At 36.3% G+C, this 20,614-nt stretch overlaps 1 protein-coding gene and 1 non-coding gene across 7 annotated transcripts in view; one reads left to right on the top strand and one right to left on the bottom strand.

Moving 5' to 3' along the window:
• Chd6 (chromodomain helicase DNA binding protein 6) overlaps nucleotides 1–20,614 on the top strand; it is a 237,637-nt gene that overhangs the window by 142,455 nt on the left and 74,568 nt on the right. For all 6 annotated transcript variants that reach the window (XM_058575574.1, XM_058575572.1, XM_058575575.1 and 3 more), the window contains 9 exons: nucleotides 1,044–1,106; nucleotides 1,882–1,940; nucleotides 2,599–2,716; nucleotides 8,751–8,837; nucleotides 9,019–9,153; nucleotides 14,028–14,149; nucleotides 15,710–15,953; nucleotides 17,235–17,411; nucleotides 18,003–18,146. In XM_058575574.1, coding sequence (XP_058431557.1) covers nucleotides 1,044–1,106; nucleotides 1,882–1,940; nucleotides 2,599–2,716; nucleotides 8,751–8,837; nucleotides 9,019–9,153; nucleotides 14,028–14,149; nucleotides 15,710–15,953; nucleotides 17,235–17,411; nucleotides 18,003–18,146 — 1,149 coding nt within the window. The remainder of the gene's footprint in view (nucleotides 1–1,043; nucleotides 1,107–1,881; nucleotides 1,941–2,598; nucleotides 2,717–8,750; nucleotides 8,838–9,018; nucleotides 9,154–14,027; nucleotides 14,150–15,709; nucleotides 15,954–17,234; nucleotides 17,412–18,002; nucleotides 18,147–20,614) is intronic.
• On the bottom strand, nucleotides 3,639–3,711 carry Trnas-cga (transfer RNA serine (anticodon CGA)). Its single transcript has one exon. It is a non-coding gene; the product is annotated as a tRNA-Ser (tRNA).

Here is a 20,614-nt window from a genome sequence, read left to right as displayed (position 1 = left end):
GTCAAAAAGTTTTAAAAAGGACATGTGATGGAGCTCAGTGGTAGAGAGCCCCTGGGTTCAATTCACAGTACTGCAAATAAATAAATATATACATACTCTGTAGAAAGATATTTCATAGAAATAGGAGCCTAGAAAGTTTATGTTTCCAGAGTAGGAAAGAAGAGTTTGTTTTCATTTGGGATTTGCAGTTAAAGGATTGTCAGTGAAACACCAAGCCATTTTCAGGTACAGAGAGGAAAAGGTGTACAGTGTAATAGAGCATTGTTATGCCTTCTTTTTGCATAGTGCTACTATTCAAAGTATATTTTCATATACCATTTATCATCCCTGTAACCCAGTGAGATATTTTTTCTACTACTATTTGGTAACTAAGTGATATCAGTTGGCTTGCTCAAAGTCAATAGCTGGGGTAGGTATTAGAATTTGGAACCTTCTGATTCTAAAGCCTCCAGACTCTTTTCTGCTATAGATTTTTGAAAATTTTATGCAGCAGCATCTAAGAAGCTTTGAAGAGAAGGGATGTCCCAGGATCAATTTTAGTGATGCTAAAGGCAGATCTCAAATTGAATCTGAAAAGTAGAGTGGCTTCTCTGCTCTGCAATAGAGTAGTGCCCAGAGGTTAAAACATACCTCTTTGAATTCTAGCTTATCAAAATGTTTGCCATCTTTTAGTCACTCTGTGGGTTGATGGGAGGGGGGGCTTCAGTATTCAAAGGAGGATTTTTGAATGAAGTAGTCCCTGTTTTAGTACAGATTGAGCATCCCTAGTCCAAAAATCCCAAATACAAAATAGTCTAAAATCTGAGCACAATTTTGACCACCAACATGATGCTCAAGAAGTTTTTTAAAATTTAGATTTTTGGATTAACGATACTCAACTGGTAGTGAATACAAACACTCCAAAATCTGACAAGCTGTGAAATCTGAAGCACTTCTGGTCCCAAGAATTTCATATAAGGGATGCATAACTAATGCATCTTAGAGAGTTATTCTCTTGGACTTTGGGTCCCATAACGTATTTTCTTTTTAATCTCTGTCTCCAGGAGCCTCCAGAAGATGATGCAAACATCATTGAGAAGATCCTGGCATCTAAGACTGTCCAGGAGGTTGGTGATTCATGTTTCTAGTTTTTATGTCACTAGAATACATTACACCCTTTGTGAAGAGATATTTGACTATAGAACCTAGAATGATCATCTTAGCTGGAGTAAGAGCTTGGCAAGAGTATTGTGTGGCTGGTCAACACTTACTTTTACCCCCATGGAGGATTTTAGGACATAAAAGTATTAAATATCTAGAATAGGTCAAATTGATAATGTTCTCCAGTATGAACCTAGCAAAGGTATTTTTTATATGTAGTTTATAATCATCAGAGACCATAAAGAAGAGACAGAAAAATAATCTTAATGGAAATATAATGGGATTTTTTCCTTAAGCATCTCAGGGCCATTGTAGGAATCCCCTAAAGAAAATCTAAGTGAGAGAGTATATTGATGCCAGTGAGAGCATAGATTGATCTTTACTTCCAGTGTTGAAGAAAGTAAACTCCCTTACCACTGTTTCAGATGGAGACTAGGATGCAGGTCACTTCTGCACCAGGCTCTGGTCCTAACATTTTTCAGAGCCCTGGGCCAGCTTAAGTTTATCAGGTGAATGTTATTAAGCCTGAACCCTGGAAAGTGTTGTTGTTTTAACTGCTAGGGATGTGTTTGGTCTTTGGAAAACCTGAACAATAGCTTGTCAGGAAATAGCCTAGGAAAATGAAAATATCCTCACGAAATGTTTACTAAAACTGGGCAGAAGTGTTATTTATGTGTTTTCTTTTGACATAAGTGGATGAACTGCCTAGGATCTGGGCTAACTGCTTGCTGTTGGTTACAGGTTCACCCAGGAGAACCCCCATTCGACCTAGAGCTGTTCTACGTTAAGTATAGAAATTTGTACGTCTACTTAGTGTGTTATATGTATTTGGATTTTACATAAATAAACCCTCCTTTTTCTTGATTCTTTAGTATCTTATATTTTTAGTAATTTGGCCCCTAAGGCATAACCCACAGATCTTGGCTCACTTAAGTTTACCTTGAGTTGAAAAATGCTCAACTTTGGCGGCAGTAGGATCAATTGAAGGGCTTTTTAATAATCCTGAAGCCCTTACTCTACCCAGGACAAGTTGATTCAGAGTCAGAGTGGGCCCCAGAGATTGATATTTTTTAAAAAAGTTTCTGAGAAATTCTCACATGTACCCAGGGTGGGAAACCACTGTCCTATAGAATATAATATTTTTCTGTCTTCCATTTTTCTCCTCTCAGCTCCCTGTCCACTAATGTGTATTTGATAGCTTGACTATATCTGCTGCTCCTGCTCTGAGCCAATTTCTATAGAAGCCACAGTGAGAGAGATTATTTGGAATTACTCTATTGTGTATGGTTTTCTGTTCTTGCCCTTCAGGGCAAGGCCTTTCTAAACATAGTTTCTAGCAGCTTTGCAACAGACCACCCTGCTGCTTTTGAGAAAGATAGTCACCCTGATTATTGAAACCTTAAAGCTTATCTTTTGCTAACTATGTGCTTGTCTCATAATTTGTATGTTTTTGGATAGTTCCTACTTACATTGTAAATGGGCCACAATGGAAGAGCTGGAAAAGGATCCTCGCATTGCACAGAAGATCAAGCGATTTAGGAATAAACAAGCCCAGATGAAGCACATTTTTACAGAGGTAAAGAAATATTTACTGATTCATTTGACTGCTGCTTTTGCTGTAGCAGTAAATACTGGGTTTAAGTTTCTAAGTCCAAGTTGAAGTCTGTTGTTTCTCTGGTCAAATTGATGAGTGTGTGCTGGTTTGCAGCAAAACTAGACTAGATTTAAGCCAAAAAAACAATCACCTACCAAGATATGAGGATCAAAGTTTATAAACTGACAACTCATAAGGACATGCATTTTGCTCTGAATACCAATAAATAGAGTTAAAGGGATATTCACACAATTTTTCATCCCTGCCTTATCACCATAAAAAGGGCATTCCAAAAAGACTTAAAGTTTGAATGCAAAAACAAAAACCAAGCCATAATTCTTAGAAAGTAAATAACTATATTTATATAAACTTAAGAGTTTCTAAATCTTAACAAGAGAAAGGACTGATGGTTTTGAATATTAAATCTATTAATTAAAATTAAATTAATGCCTATTAAATTAATGCCTAATGATATCTTGAGTAAATAATTAGGAAATATGGATTTATATTATGTACATGTATGTTTTTCCTAATTATATAAATGCACATACTTACATGGCATACATTCTTCACCTCCAATAGGAGAGCTTTCCTATTTATATTTATGTGCATGCATACACAGACACACACACACACATATATTATATACATATGACAAATAGCTTTAATGAAAGAAATTCTTATCACTCAACGGGAATAATACAAAACTTCAAATGGGAAAAGTGAACAAATTAGCAGGGAATTCAGAAAGAAGGAAAAATTGGTCATTACACATAGAAAGATATAGCACGTTTCAACTGTAATCAAAGGCAGATTAAAATGGAGATCTAGTTTTTTTTTTTTTTTTTTTTTAAAGTTTATCTTTTTTTTTTTTATACCTTTACTTCACTTATTTATTTATTTTATGTGGTGCTGAGGATTGAACCCAGGGCCTCCCACACTCGAGGCGAGCGCTCTACCACTGAGCCACAACCCCAGCCCGGAGATCTAGTTTTTGCTTATCAAATGTTTGGAGGTTTTAAGAGACATTTAAGGTTGTAAGGGACACTGCCTGGATAGGAGCATAAATGCTATTAGAAGAGTGTTATGGCAAGAGGCCTCAGGTATCCCAAAATCTGGATAGCCTTTGTCCCAGAAATTGTAATTCTGTCACTTATTTTAAGGAAATTCTTAAATCTTTGCACAAAGTTTTAGTTATGATAAAGAGTTGTTTATATTGGTGAAAATTTGAAAACAAACAAAATGTTAGATAATAGGCTTTTGTTAATTCATGCATCCTAATAGAATGTCTAGTAAAAGTAATATTGAAGGAAAAATACTAGTGATGTGGAAATATACTTAGTGTTGTAAACTGTTACGAGTGGGAAATGTCAGGTTTCTACAGTAAATGTGTAAATGCCATTTTGGGTGTGCAGGAAAATAGAAGCACTATAGTAATGTATAGGAAATAGAAAATGTGTTGAATATATTCATAAAAATTAGCATCATTTTTTCTGGCTGATGGGATCATGGTAATTTTCTTCTTTTTTTTAATATGTAATTTTCACTTTTATATAGATAACTTTTGAAGAAAAGAAATAATAAAAATTATTCTTAAAAATGTAAAGTCACGTGGCTGGGGCTGCGACTCAGAGATAGAGCACCTTCCTCACACACATGAGGCACTCAGTTTGATCCTCAGCCCCACATAGAAATAAATAAAGATGTTGTGTTCATCTGCAATTAAAAAAAAATGTAAAGTCACAATACTAAATCCTAAGAGGGCACTCAGATGCCATCAAGGCACATTAAATTGCTCCACACTCTTGCTCAACTCATTGTTCAGGTCCTGTTCATTTTTCCTTAAGTGCTAAATTACTTTAGGGTAATGTCAGTAATCATTCTTATCCCAATTTGCGATCCTTCCTATTTAACCTTAGAATTTGGCCCTAGCTTTCTCCATGTTTGTTTTTATTATTATTGGTACATTGTAATTGTACATAATAGTGGGATTTATTATGCAGTATCCATACATGCACATAACATGATTTAGTCGATCTCATTCCCTGTTACCTTCCCTTTCTCGCCTCTCCTCTCTCCTTCTGATCTGCTTGATCTACTCTACTGATCTCCCTTCTAGTAGTAGTAGTAGTAGTAGTAGTAGTTGTAGTAGTAGTAGTAGTATTTCAGTAGTACATTATAATTAAGTATATAAGCAAAATTCACTGTAGTGTATTCATACATGGACATAGCATAATTTGGTGGATTTCATTCTCTGTATGTGTATTGTAAAGCTACTATGAGAAAAGTTTTTCATGGTACTATTCCTCTAAAAGAGAATTGGGACTAGAAGGTGATGACTATAATTGAAAGAGCCATTCTTTTTTATTTATTTTTTAATATCTTGATTGTATATGGAAATAATTATTTTATTTATTATATGGTGCTGAGGTTCAAACTGAGCACCTCACACATGCTAGGCAAGCACTCTATCACTGAGCCACAACCTCAGCTCTATTTACTTATTTTTATTAGTACATTATGTTATACATAATTGTGGGGTTCATTTTTACATATTCATAAATGTATATAACATAATTTGTTTCATTTCAAACCCTAGTACTCTCCCCTTCTCCCCACGTCATCCTCTACTCTATTGGTCTTCCATTTATAAATTTATTTTTTAATCAGTGCATTCTGATTACACATTAAAGTGGAATTCATTGTGATATACATACACATAGCATAAATTCATTCCACAGTTCTGCCCCTTTCCCGTCCTTTTTTACATCTCTATTACCTTTCTTTACCATTGTTCTCCCTTCTATTTTCATGAGATCCCCTCCATTTTTCTTTAATTTCTTATTTTTCTCTCTATAGCTTCCACATATAAGAGAAAACATTTGATGCTTATTTCACTTAGTGCAACATTTGACAGTTCCATCCATTTACCAGTAAATGACATAATATTATTATTCTCTGTGGCTGAGAAAAATTCTTAATCTGTTCATCTATTGACAGCACCTGGTTTGGTTCCATAACTTGGCTATTGTGAGTTGCACTGCTATAAACATTGATGTAGCTGTATCACTGTAGTGTGTTGATTTTAGTTCTACTGAATAAATACTGAGGAGTGGGATCACTGGTTCCATTCCTAGTTTTTTGAAGACTCTCCATACTGCGGTCCCACTAACAGTGTATAAGTGTACCCTTTTCCTGATATCCATTCTTCCATTTTAAGCCCTGAGACACAGAGCCCATGTCTTCCTCCTATTTCTGTCACTGGGACTAGACATGGAGTCAGTGCTCAGTAGTTATTTGACTGACCCAAGTAAGGGAGGAAAGTTTGCTCTACACCATTCCCCATTTTCTTGAAACAAAGTTCAAACACCTGAATACAGCCTACACAGCCTTGGTTATCTGTTTTCTTATGTATTCTGAAGGGAGTGATTTTCCCTAGATTAGAGACAGTAAACTGTAAAGTTGTCTAGAAATAAAGTAACAGGAGTTTATACTTTGGTGGGAAGGAAGAACTTTCGAGAAGATTAGAGCAAATCGTGCAATTAAGGATAAGTAATAGTGGGGAGTAGTTGCTGTAACACTGTTTTTGATCTTAATCTAGTAGACATTTTTACTAGTAACTTGGAAAAATAATATTCTTGTAATACAAATAATAACTGAGTTTAGAGTAGAATATCTTCATGCCCATATTTCCAGCTGCTTTATGAGGTAGCCAAGGTAGATGTGAGGGAAACCCAGCTCAAGATACTGTGAGCTCACACATGCCACAGAGGTAGGAGGCTTCTGATTCAATATCCCAGCACTTTTTTTTCATTTCTTGGTTCATTAGGGTACCAGGACTTTGGTGAAGGACTTTGCAAAACATAAGGGCAACTCAGGAAAACTTTAGTGGTGGTTGGGGTCATGACCATAGCTTAGTGAGAGCAAAGGTGGGAAGTGGACTGCAGGATAGTCTGCACCTAGGTTCTAGAGTCAAACTGCTGGGGCTTCTCTCACAACTCTCTCTGTCTCTTTTTCGCACATGCACACACACACACACACACACACACACGTGTGCACGCATGTGCTCATTAAATCTCTCACAAGCTGGGTGAACTTATGTCATGTGCATAATCCCCTTCAAACTTATCCTCATGTGTGAAATAGGACTCCTAATAGTATCAGCTTTACAGAATACCTACAGTTAAGTGACACAGTGCTATTGTTTTTCAACTTTATTGAGCTATAACTGACAAAAAATTTTGTATATTTAAGGTATACAACTTGATGCTTTGATAAACATACATTGTGAGATAATCACCATGCTTGCATATCTTGTCTCTTACCTCATTGCCTGTCTGCCCACCTGCTTATCTTTTTTTTTTTTTTTCTTTTTTTGGTGAGAACACTTAAGATGTATCTCTTGGCAAATTTCAAGTATACAATGTAGTATTTTTAACTGTTGTCACTATGTTATATATTGGATCTCCAAAATATTTCTTTACATAACTGAAATTTGTACCCTTTGACCAACATCACCCCACTTACCCCTTCCCTCTGCCCATGGCATCCACCATTCTGTTCTCTGTTTCTATGAGTTCATCACGTTATTTTATATTCCATATACAGATGAAATCATGCAGTATTTGACTTTCTCACTGGCTTATTTCAAGTAGCATAGTATCCTCCATATTCATCCATGTTGTTGTAAATGGCATAATCTTTTTTTTAAGTCTGAATAGTATTCTATTGTGCATATATATATAGACCACACTTTCTTTAATCATTGATCTGTGGATACAAACACTTAAGAATATTTCCATATCTTGGCTGTTATACATAATAAATGTCAGTGTTTATAGAAATGCTTATACTAGAGATCCAGAAATATAGCACATGAAGAACTGTTGAACAAATTGGTGTTTGTTTGTTTAAACCAGGTAGGGAGGAGACTGTTGAAAAGCCAACTTAGGATAGAATCAGGTTACTTACCACTGCTGTAAAGGAAGCATTTCATACCAATAAGCAGCAGTTAGGAGCTAGGAAGTTAGGCTATAATTTCATAAATAGTGATAAAGATTGTGATTCTACTATTAAGCATGTAGAAGTAAAGCTGTTTTGGCAAAGGATTCGTCTTGGCAAGGATAGTAAATTTCTTACGGGAACAATTGAATTTGAGTGTGGATTTGACAGGATTCTGTAGAAAGTATTCCTGCATTGATTAGACAATGAAAGTGGATAGTCTCTAACGTGTCTTCCATCCAAAGAGGCAGTAAGAATGTTCCAGCAGTCCAGCAGGAGGGTTTCTCAGTAAGAGAAAGCTCTGTGACCATTTATTTCACACAGCTCTTTGACCTTGGTCACAATACTTACCCTCTGTCAGTCAGTTTCTTTATCCAGAAAGTAATTAAACTTCTACTCCATGAGGTAGTTTTGAGGTTTAAATGAAAACACTTAGCATTACTCTGGATCCACATTAAATATCCTTGAATATTGCATATTATTGATTTGTAACTGAACTTTTTTGAGGCTTAATATGTATAAAGATGAGTAAACCAATTCTAAATGGTTTTGAATTTTTACAAAATAAGCACACTAACGTAACTACCACCTAAATCTGGATATAGAACTTTATCAGTACCCAGAAAACTCCTTTCATACTCCTTCTGATGTTAGCTGCTGTTACTAAAAAGAAAAAGAAGGTATAATTCCAAGCTGCCAAGGGAACAAGAAGCAATTTAAAAAAAAAAAAAAAAAAGGAGAACCTAGTGGTGATTTTTGCATCTAGCTGTAGTGACTAACAGGAAAGTCTCATCTGGCCATGGCACAGCCTGTACAGTGGTTGGATCCTTTAAATGTAGTCATGACATGTAAGATTTGGGGACAGTGAAGAAATAGCTGTGAAATGACTTTATTCTCAAGCAAACCCTTTCTGTGTATGATTCTAATAGAGTCTATGGTAAGGACCACTTAAAAATTCTAGATTTTAGATGTGAAAGAAGGAAAATGCATCTCTTAATTGTTCTCTGTTTGTTAGCCTGATGAAGACTTGTTCAATCCAGATTATGTAGAAGTGGATCGCATCTTGGAAGTGGCTCACACCAAGGATGCAGAGACAGGGGAGGTGGGTGTGTTGCCATTTGCCTCTCCTAAAGCATCATCCCTTCCTTCTATGTATGTCACTTATTAAAACATGTGGCTTCTGTCTTATTTTATTCATGTGTCATCATGAAGGGTGGCAAAGTGTGATTGACTCCTTTAATCTAGTAGGAAGAACCCTAAGTTTTTCTCCTGCTTCCTATCAGGAGGTGACACATTACCTGGTGAAGTGGTGCTCCCTGCCGTATGAAGAAAGCACTTGGGAGCTGGAGGAAGATGTGGATCCTGCAAAAGTTAAAGAATTTGAGTCTCTTCAAATTCTCCCTGAAATTAAACATGTGGTAATGTATCTATATTTCTGTCTGGTACCTCTGATAACAAGTAATTTTATGTGGTTGTGAAGCTGTGCTCCTAAGCCATTTCTGTGGCATCTTACCTTTGTCATTCCCCCTGATGATCCTGCAGTTTAGGGTGTTTATTTCCCTGCCTAAATCAGCCTGCAGCTCTATTTTCTTGTGTGTGACATTTAAGAAGCTTGGACATAGCTTAGATTTCTTGGTGTGTAGCTGACATATGCAGTCAGGAAGATGGAAAATATAACAAATACCTGGCATGCAGAAGCAGCTCAGCAGATACTGTCTTTCTTAATTCTTGTTATCTCATGATTCCTCAGTGATCTCTTTTCTTTGTTTTATCCTTTTCCTTTACTCAACTGGAATATTCTTAATAGGAAGAATAGTCTTTATCTGTAGATCCCTGGGGCCTCACAGAGAGAACATAGTGTTTTGATATAGGTTTATTCAGTTGGTATGTTTTCTTGATTCTGGAGTATTTGTGTATTTAGAGTATCAATCATTAAAAGGGGGAAGGATTGGAATCAAAGTCTTGTTAAGATAATTAGGAAAGAGAATTGTTGTTAAACATAAGATTGTAAACTGAAATGATCAGTTTTTGTTTAAAAAAAAATCACTATTTTCATATGAAAATCTCATACTGGTTCCTTATTAGTGTTATTTGTTGCTTTTACATTACTGGAACTCGAGACTCAGAAGACTAGACCTCAGCATTGAACTTAGATCCCTATTAGAATCCATTCAGGAGCAGTGTTTTGTTTTAGGTTTTTCTGCTATATGAAAGGTGTAAAGAGGCATTTTAAGATGCAGAATTGCGATTAGAAACTTATAGTTTCATGTTGTTTGTCTACATGATTATTAAATTTCTCTTTTAACTTTCTCCTATATATACTGTTGTTCATTTTAAATTAAATTTGTGAGTCATTTATTAAGCACCTGCTGTAGGTTGTGTCTTCTATGAGATATAATAAGAAACAAGGTACTGCCCCTGCCCACCAGGAGCTCAATGTGATGGAAGAATGTTTGTACATGGACAGCACAGGATGATTGTGATATGCAGCATAATGCAGAAGCTAAGCAGGGTGGGAGCCGAGTTCACTCTAACCCTTTATTATCATCTAGAAGTAATCATGATTCTTACCTGTTCTCCCAGCTTGACTCCCACTTGGTTTCTCAGCCTGTGTGCATTTGGCAGGAAAATGAATACAAGGGTAATTTGTGGTGATTTCACATTTTCTTTCCTTTACTTTGCAGTTGTGAGGCTGTTGTCCTCCCCAGCTCTTAATGAACTATAGTATCCTTTTATACTTGCCCTTTTTTCCCCTAATTTACTTGTTTTCATTGAAAATGTATATTTTGAAATTTCATCTGAAGAATTCTAAACTTAAATTGTACCAAAGATATAATTAAAGCTATCTTTTTATGTGTTACAAATAGGACAAATTCTAAATGGTACTTTGCCTGAATGACTTTTTTTTAAGGGATCTAATTCTAGATTTTGAAGTTTACAGGTAATCTTACCAGTCTTGACTCAATATCTAAATAAACCTAAAAGACGAAAAACCCAAAGCAGTGACTAGATCAGAAAGTAATACCTCTACATAAGAGCACTTACAAGGCAAAGTAGAAATCCATAGTGAAACTCTGTCATGGTAGCTACAGGACTGAGAGCCAGGTACTTGAGTCTCTGAGGGCAAGGAAGCTCCTGTGAACTGGGTTGCTTGGGCTTCAGGGATCCAGGCTGAAGTCTGAACAGTTCCCATTGGCTAAGAAGAATGTTATTTCTTTAAGGGAACAGAGCATAAGAACTTATAGGAATATCTTCACTCAGAAGCTTTTGCTTTAAGAGTTGTGGGGTTTTGGGTTTTTGTTTTTGTTTTTGTTTTTTAAAGACTGGCATAATGTGTTTTCCCCCTTTGTTTCTCAAAACACCTATAACTATGTGTTGGTAATGTTCTGCAGAGTCCCATTTCAAAGTCTAACCACACCAGAATATAGTTATCACATACTTTTCTAAAAGGCCATGGATAGCTTAGACTTAATTCCAAACATGAATGAAATAATTGAGGATTTTTTTTTCTTTTTTTTAAATTTCATCGGTAAGTGGCTTGGTTTTAGTTAATAGCATATCAAGTGAAAATTTGATTATAGTAATCCAAAGGTGAGCCATCAAAGACTGAAGTTATTATATGGAAAAATTATAGTCTCAATATTCTCATTTATACATTTAGGCATACTAAGAATTTTTTATTTTTAAGATCTTAAAGTCTCATTTTGGGAGCTCATTTTGCCTATAAGCAAACTATGACTATCTAAGAAAAAATAAATGAGATTTGTGGCTAGAAAGCTCAATACATAAAGATTTAAATTTTCTCCAAATTAATAAGTTCATTGTAATTCTAAATGAGATTCCAACTGGAGTTTAAGAGAACTTGACAAATTGATTCTAAAATTATACAGCATAGTAAAAATAGCAAAGATGTTTTTGGAAAATAATTCCCCATCAGATATATAACTAGAATAATCAAAGAATGTGATACTCAAGCCAATGGAAATGAAGAATCGTGATTCAACTCCATGACTATCTTGGAACCTAATATATAATGTAGCATCTCGTATCAATATAGAAAAGATAAGATTATTTTTAGAAACCATTGTTTTATAGGAAAAATAAAGTACTAAGGCTGCCTCTATTTTGTTTAAGGGGAATGTAAGGAATTTGATTGATTTTTTTTTTTTTTTTTTTTTTTTTGCCGTATGTGCTAACTTTAGAAACTAACCAACACAATATTTGACCCACTGTACTTTGCTGAGCTGATACACAAAGTGCCATTTCCTGGTACAAAGAATTAACAGAATAAAAATAAAGTACTTGAATCAACGAAAGAGATAAAAGACTTCTACAATGAAAACTACAGCACGCTAAAGAAAGAAATTAAAGAAGACCTTAGAAGATGGAAAGATCTACCTTGTTTTTGGATAGGCAGAATTAATATTGTCAAAATAACCATACTACCAAAAGCACTATAGATATTTAATGCAAATTCCAATCAAAATCCCTAGGATATTCCTTATAGAAATAGAAAAAGCAGTCATGAAATTCATCTGGAAAAATAAGAGACCTAGAATAGCTAAAGCAATTCTTAGCAAGAAGAGTGAAGCGAATGGAATCACTATACCAGACCTTAAACTATACTACAGAGCAATAGTAGCAAGAACAGCATGGTGTTGGCACCAAAATAGACTGGTAGACTAATGGTACAGAATAGAGGACACAGAGACTAATTACAGTTATCTTATATTTGACAAAGGTGCCAAAAATGTACATTGGAGAAAAGATAGCCTCTTCAACAAATGGTGCTGGGAAAATTGGAGATTCATACGCAACAAAATGAAATTAAACCCCTATGTCTCGCCATGCACAAAACTCAAAAAGTGAAGTAAGGACCTAGGAATTAAGTCAGAGACACTGCATCTATTAGAAGAAAAAGTAGGCCCAAATCTCCATCATGTCAGATTAGGCCACAGCTTCCTTAATAAGACTCCTATAGCACAAGAATTAAAACCAAGAATCAATAAATGGGATGGATTCAAACTAAAAAGCTTCACTTCTCAGCAAAAGAAACAATCAGTGAGGTGAATAGAGAGCCTACGTTTTGGGAACAAATTCTTACCACATGTATGTCAGAGTACTAATCTCTAGAATATATAAAGAACTCAAAAATCTTAACACCAAAAAAAACAAATAACCCAATCAACAAGTGGGCCAAGGAAGTGAACAGACACTTCTCAGAAGAAGATATACAGTCAATCAACAAATATATGAAAAAATGTTCAACATCTCTAGCAATTAGAGAAATGCAAGTCAAAACTAAAATTTCATCTCACTCCAGTCAGAATGGCAGCTATTAAGAATGCAAACAACAAAAAGTGTTGGCAAGGATGTGGGAGGAAAGGCACACTCATACATTGCTGGTGGGACTGCAAATTGGTGCAGCCAATATAGAAAGCAGTATGGAGAATTCTTGAGAAACTGGGAATGGAACCACCATTTGACCCAGCTGTCCCACTCCTCGGTCTATACCCAGAGGACTTAAAAATAGCATACTACAGGGACACCGCCGCATCAATGATTATAGCAGCACAATTCACAGTAAACTGTGGAACCAACCTAGATGCCCTTCAGTAGATGAATAGATAAAGAAAATGTGGTATATATGCACAATGGAATATTATTCAGCATTAAAAGAGAATAAAATCATGGCATTTGCAGACAAATGGATGGAGCTGGAGAATATAATGCTCAGTGAAATTAGCCAATCCCAAAAAAACAAATGCCGATGGTCATTATTACCCTAAGTACATGTGTGAAGACACGAAGGATGTGACTCTACTTGGTGTACAACCAGAGATATGAGAAATTGTGCTCTATAAGTGTAATATGAATTGTAATGCATTTTGTTGTCATATATAACAAATTAAAATTAAAAATTAAAAATGATGTAAAAAAGAATTAATAGAAACAAATTTTTAAATAGAAACTGAAAAAAAAAAAACCCTAATATTAGCTTGCAGGGAAATTAAAGTATAGAAGAAGATGGCATCCTATCATATGTCTAAGCCATATGACACTTATCAAGTTTTAGGAGTGTCTGTTTCTCTTCTTAATTACTTGTAAATTTTATAGAAGTATTTTTAATCTGTTAAAATTAAAAAATATAAGAGTGCTCATTACTCAGAAAATTACAATTATAGTTTGAAACCAGCCTTTGGACAGTATTTGAGGTTTACCACCTTGCCAGTGATTGTTTTATGCTCCTAACATCCTTTTCTTTGTACTGTACTTCGCGCTTCTTCCTTAGGAACGGCCTGCTTCAGACTCCTGGCAGAAACTTGAGAAATCTCGCGAATATAAGAACAGTAACCAACTTCGGGAATACCAGCTGGAGGGAATGAACTGGCTTCTTTTTAATTGGTATAACAGGTAAGGCCAAAACCTACCCAGATATCTGTATCTGGAGGTAAACTGTTGCCTTCGCCTCAAAAACTGGCAGTAGCAGAGTGGTGAGTGAGCAGCATAGCCTCCATTTAGAATTGTTCAAGGCTGATTTTGCTTTTATTTTAGGTGTTTCTTCAGCCAAAAGGAGAAATAAGGCCAGGCATGGAAGACATGCCTACCGTCCCAGCAGCTAGGGAGACTGAGGCAGGAGGATCACAAGTTTAATGTCAGCAATTTAGCGAGGCCCTAAGCAACTCAGTGAGATCCTGTCTCAAAGGGCTGGGCATGTGGCTCAGTGTTTAAGCACCACTGGGTTTAATCCTCAGTACAAAAAAAAAGGTGGGGGGAGAAATGATGTTTAGACATCCCTGACTTTGTGCCTTACTGGAAGCAAGAGAGTGGTGGGGGTCAACCTAGATGAAACAAAATACTGAATATTTTTTAAAACTGTTTTCTGTCTCTAAGTCTTTAGTCTCCCTCACCCCCAACAAAAGGCTCTAAAAGAGAATGGATCTGAAATATAGCCCCCACTTTTGGACTTAAATTGTGAGCCATATATGTTCTGGACTTATGTGCTATAGCAGTCCATTTTGAATTTTTAGTGTTCTAGTTCTTGTCATTATCTGGTTCAACCAGATGAAATTTCAGAAAGGTGGGTTGAGATTTTCTTAATATTCTAGATTATACCCCATAATAGTGATTTTTAAGATTGTGTTGTTATGCAAAACCCATCTACATAGGATTCTGGACACCTATGTTCTAGCATAGTCAGTCTCTGCCACTTACTAAAGGTGTGACCCAGAGCATAATTCACCCATCCAGGCCTTGGGTTGCCCATCTGAACAGTGAGGGAGTGAGACCAGATGATGGACATACCCCTTCCAGGTCCATAGCTCTGGTATGCAGTCTGTGATTCTGGATCACTAGAAGAAACCAACATTTTTACTCTTAAGAAATTTATCACATGGTTTAAAACATCCTTTTTTTTCGTTAATATTTTTTTGGTTGTTAATGGACCTTTATTATATTTTATTTATATGCAGTGCTGAGAATCAAACCCAGTGCCTCGCATGTGCTAGGCTAGCGCTCTACCACTGAGCTACAACCCCAGCCCCTCAAATGTTGTCCTTTGATAACAAACAAATGATAAATGATGAGAACCACATAACTTATCATCTTTTTATTTTTATCTTGGCTTCTAGGAAGTTTTTCAATTACAAAAACTGGCTTAGGTTTGAAGCATTTTTTCCTCGATATTATTTTAATATTTAGTAATTTTTTTTAGTTTATATTTTAATAGACTTACTTTAGTATTTTCTCCCAAGTTGGCATAGTTCCATTTTGGAAGTAGGAAGGGTATGAATAATAATAAAAAATAAGCCTGTTTCATCTCTATAAAATGAAAAAAAGCCTTCACTGATGACCATACCAATCAAGGTATACTTATGAAGCTTTCATTATTATTTTTTTTTTTTTCGTTTTTACCAACTTCTAACAGCTCTACTATATTGATAATGCATTACCTGTATTTCTTCCCCTCTACAGAAAAAACTGTATTTTGGCTGATGAGATGGGCCTAGGGAAAACCATCCAGTCCATCACATTCCTTTCAGAAATATTCCTCAGAGGAATCCATGGCCCTTTTCTCATCATCGCTCCTCTCTCCACCATTACTAACTGGGAGCGGGAGTTCCGAACATGGACAGAGATGAATGCCATTGTGTACCATGGCAGCCAGATCAGCAGGCAGATGATCCAGCAATATGAAATGGTGTACAGAGATGCACAGGTGAGCCTCACACAAATCACAGAGACCCAGGGACTACTTGAGTTCAGAATATCCTATCTACCACTTATCTTCAGGAGTTTCAGATTCCTATACTTTAGATAACTCTTGACTTACTCTGTTGAGTCATATGTTTGTTGAAGCTGATTTCTTGCCCTTATAGTTTATTTTAATTTATGATAAAACGTAGGATTAGTGGGCATGCTTTCATAGCCCTCTGAGATACCTCAGAGATCTTTTCTTGGCTTTCAGTGTTGGCTTATGAAGTTGCTTTTATATGCAGATTTTATCTGGATTGTTATGTGCTCAGTGAAGGAAGTGAGAAGAATTATCATACAGTGGCTAGATTTCTAGCCAGGGAGTTTGGAGAGGAGGTAGACACATTGGACAGATAAAGAGAAAACAGGTTTCATGTTATTAAAAGCACAACAGAATTTTTAAAAAGATTTTGTTACGTATAATCACTTTGTTGAGTATGGTTATATGTTTGTCTTCAGCACTGGTTTTTACAATTAAGCAAGGTAAAAAGTAAATGACTCCAATCAAGAAAGCCATTTGCTCTCCCCAGGGGATCCATAGACAGCAAGAGACATTTGGGAGAAATTTCACATGTGCTCTAACATCATGCAGCTCTGCTTTTGAAATGTGAGGCAACACCAAGAAAGGCTGAATGACCAAGGTGTGTCCTCTCCAATAGCACTTGCCCTGAGTCAATCTATGCTGGAACCTGAGTTACAAGATGAAACTATTTAAATCTGAAAAGTGGCAGAGGGTTTTCCTGGATTCAAGCTATACATGGTTTAGATCAAGTTCTAGGTGGAGGTGTGTGAATCAACTCCATCTTCTTTCTTTATCATAGTAGTTAGTAAATGATAGGCTCCCTGTCTTCTTACATACCTTATCCTTGTCTCCTTTTTGACAATACTTGCTGCCTTACTTGTTTCATGGATGTGAAGTCTCTCTTTGCTAAGTAGTAGATTTATTATTACATTCTCTATTTTATTCTTATATATTCTCCTTTCTCACAAGAGGAAAAGGGCTGAGGATATGGCTCAGTTGGTAAAGTGCTTGTCTTGCATGCACAAGGCTCTGGGTTCAATCCCCAGCACAAAAAAAAAAAAAAAAAAACTTATCTCACAAGAGGAAAGCATTGTGTTGGCTTCTCACTTAGGCCTTAGTATTTAACAGTGCTTCCTTCTCTAATTCAGCAGGCGACCCATTTGCAGAGTTCTTTATACCATTAGCCATGGTAAAAAGCTCTACCTTTGGTTGTGTCATCCTCAGGGAAACCCCCTCTCAGGAGTCTTCAAGTTCCACGTTGTCATCACAACATTTGAGATGATCCTGGCAGATTGTCCAGAGCTGAAGAAGATTCACTGGAGCTGTGTGATAATTGATGAGGCCCACCGGTTGAAGAATAGGAACTGCAAACTTCTGGAGGGGCTGAAGCTCATGGCTCTGGTGAGAGTTAGCCAGCTTTTTACATAAATAAATACAGATTTCTTCCATTCAGGGTAGAGGAAGTTTTCCTCAGACATGTCACTTACTTGTATATACATAGTCCTTTTGCCACAAATTGAATCCAAGAGGGGCTCATGAAATTTGGGGCCTGAAAATGTAAGCTGTTTTGGTTTGTTTCTGGGTCTTGAATGAACTGGTACCACACATGATGACCTTTTAATGTTAATGCATTGGAACAGTGTCAGTTTGTGGTGGGTAGGTATTCGATAAGTGAATGAATGAATGAATGAATGAATGACTGCTTTAGGTAACATGAAATTGCTGCTGGAATCAGTGATGTGAAAGAAAAGTTGACCCATTTGAATGACTGCTTTAGTTAACATGAAATTGCTGCTGGAATCAGTGATGTGAAAGAAAAGTTGACCCATTTGATGACTACCCCTATGAAGTGTTGGCACTCCATCTTTTCATTAAGGTTGAATAGAATTGCCCCAAATTTAAGCACACAATGCCCTGGTTTAATTTTCCCCACTAAAATGTACTATTTGGATAGCTCAAACACTTTTTATCATGTGCTTTTAATTTGTATAGGAACATAAAGTGCTGCTCACTGGAACACCTTTGCAGAACTCTGTGGAAGAACTCTTCAGTTTGCTAAATTTTTTGGAGCCATCACAGTTTCCTTCAGAGACTGCTTTCCTGGAAGAGTTTGGAGATCTGAAAACAGAGGAACAGGTAAGAGGGGCCCAAAGGATTGAGGAGATAATGTGATAGTTACCTTCACATCAAGAAAAGAGCAAATCATTATGGGGACAAGATTTTGCATCTCTGGTAAAATGAGCATTACCTCCTTTATTTTCTGTATTTGTTTATATTGGAGAGGACTACCTGACTATTTGCAATTCCTATTACTACAAAGGATAGATGACTCGGCATCCAAAATGTCTTACGTTAGCATATTAGGCCTTCTGCTTCACTGAGCTCCTTTGTGCATTCAGTGGTTTTGCTCACAGGTCTGAGCTTAGAAGCATGGTGCTTGACCTCAGGAGCATGATGCTTTTCTTCTGCTTCCCTCATCCCTTCATCCTTCCTCCTACATAATGAACAACTTGTTCCCAGGCCTACCTTCTTGATTACAATACAATACACAGGTAGTGAGGGAAAGAAGGCAGTCATATTAGGGTAGTCCAGTTTTATCAGGATCAATTGAGTTTCCTAATTTTGAAGGTCTAGTCTTAAATCTGGTTTGTTGGACTTAAAGCTAATTCCAAAAAACCAACATTAATAAAAATCTATCTACTATGAGTAGAAATCTCTGTTAGGAATTATAGAAATAAACCAGACAAGCTTAAGTGCCATAAGAGGAACAAATAACAGAATTGAGAACTTTGAAGTAGAGAAATCAGGAAATATTTTAGAGAGTACAATTTATGAGTACATTTTGAGGGATAGATAAGTTTTGAACTGGTGGAGAGAGGAAAAGGTGGTGACTACTTTGCATAGGAAAAAAGCCCAGCGTAATCTGAGTAGTGAGGAATTACCTGGTTGAACTGAAAACAGAGGAGATGAATTGGGAAGAAGTTTACAGTTTTGTTATAAGGCAGATTGAAGAGTCTATAGGTAATAGAGAAGCCATGCAAGGCTTTTATTATAGGAATGACATAATTAACCCTGCTAAATTAATTTAGCAATGGTGTGAAAGTGGGTTGGGGCAAAGAATTGGGGGACTGAAAAGGTTTGGAAATTTCACTAAGAGATATCAAGAATACATTCTGTAATTCCATTCTGTTTCTTTCTACTTGTGATGCAAGTCAGAATTTGAGAACAGTGAAAAATCAAACATAATTCCCCTCCTCTACATTTGCCCTGTCTGTTGATCCTTCAAAATCCCTCTCTTCATTTTTGGACCACTGGAAATGCATCCTCTTCTCCCATTGCACTTAATTTGTGGTATGCATTTTTTCTTCTTCCTAGACAATGATCTCCTTGAGGACAAGGCCCACATCTTCTCCAAACTTGTGTTTGTTGTATTGACCAGCACAGTGTCTGGCATGTAGTATACTCTAAATGATTCAAGGTATGAACCAAGTGAAGGGCAAAAGCTGAACCCAGCATGTGGCAGATTGACATTTGTCCCTATCTTTAACAATTAGCTAGCTGTGTCTTTTCTCTTTGGGCTTTTTTACATAGTAATTCCTTATCCATTTTGGGGGATTAGATTCCTAAGTACCCTTGGTTGTTAAAATCAAGGTCTCATAAGAGAGTCAGGTTTAAGATTGGGGTTAGTTAGAAGAAAACCATTAAAATGGCATCAAATGTCTTTTTTTTAATTTAAAAATTATTTTTAATTGATAAAAAGAATTATATGTTGTGTCTTGAGGTATGTATATGTGATAGATGGCTAAATAGAGCTGGTATATACATTACTTCACCTACTTATTTAATGTGGTAAGAACAGTCAATCCATTCTTACAGCAGTCTTCAAGAAAACATTGTTATTAATTATAGTTGCCATGTTTTACAATAGATGTCTTGAGCTCATTTCTCCCACATAACTGAAGTTTTGATCAACATCACACCCTAGCCCAGTTTCTAGTTACCAGTATTCTACCCTCTGCTTTTATGAGATATCTGTATTTTAAAAGACAGTGAATAAATTGGTAGAAAGCATCTGTTTCCAAAGTAAACCATATTCACCTGTTTCAATAACTCACTCTCTAGTGACTGTCAGTCACATTGTATTAAAGAAGCATTGCCATAGCAGATTCCACCCCTTTTATAAAAATTAAACAGCCTTTTCTGACTTGAAGCTAGATTTTTTTTCATTATCGTTTTCCCTTATTCTCCCATTAGGCTTAATTTTTCTAATATTACATTTTAGCCCCAGATTAACTCAGGTGTTTTGACTTTGAATCCCTTACTCCCCCGCCCCTGCCCCTCCAACCTCAGTTGTCTTCCTGGGAGAGGGTACAAGTCACCTTGCTGGTGCATTCATGTGAGTGGAGATCTCTGTCCAGGCTTGGACTGTCAGGATAAAAATAGATCATAGCAAAGAATACCATCAGTATTGAAGTGTCCCTGATGTAACAACTGCCACAAAGGAATGGGAGGTGTCAGTGTATGACATTAATTTCCTATACTATTACCCCCAAACACATATGCTGGTGCTGTTGTTTAAAAGACATTGATGGATTCCATTTTCA

Source organism: Marmota monax, unplaced genomic scaffold, assembly GCF_021218885.2.
Source record: "Marmota monax isolate L192 unplaced genomic scaffold, Marmota_monax_Labrador192_F-V1.1 WCK01_AAM20220418_F8-fsc00014, whole genome shotgun sequence".
NCBI lineage: Eukaryota > Metazoa > Chordata > Mammalia > Rodentia > Sciuridae > Marmota > Marmota monax.
Note: the sequence above shows the minus strand (reverse complement) of the source record. Positions and strands in the feature narration are given on the sequence as shown.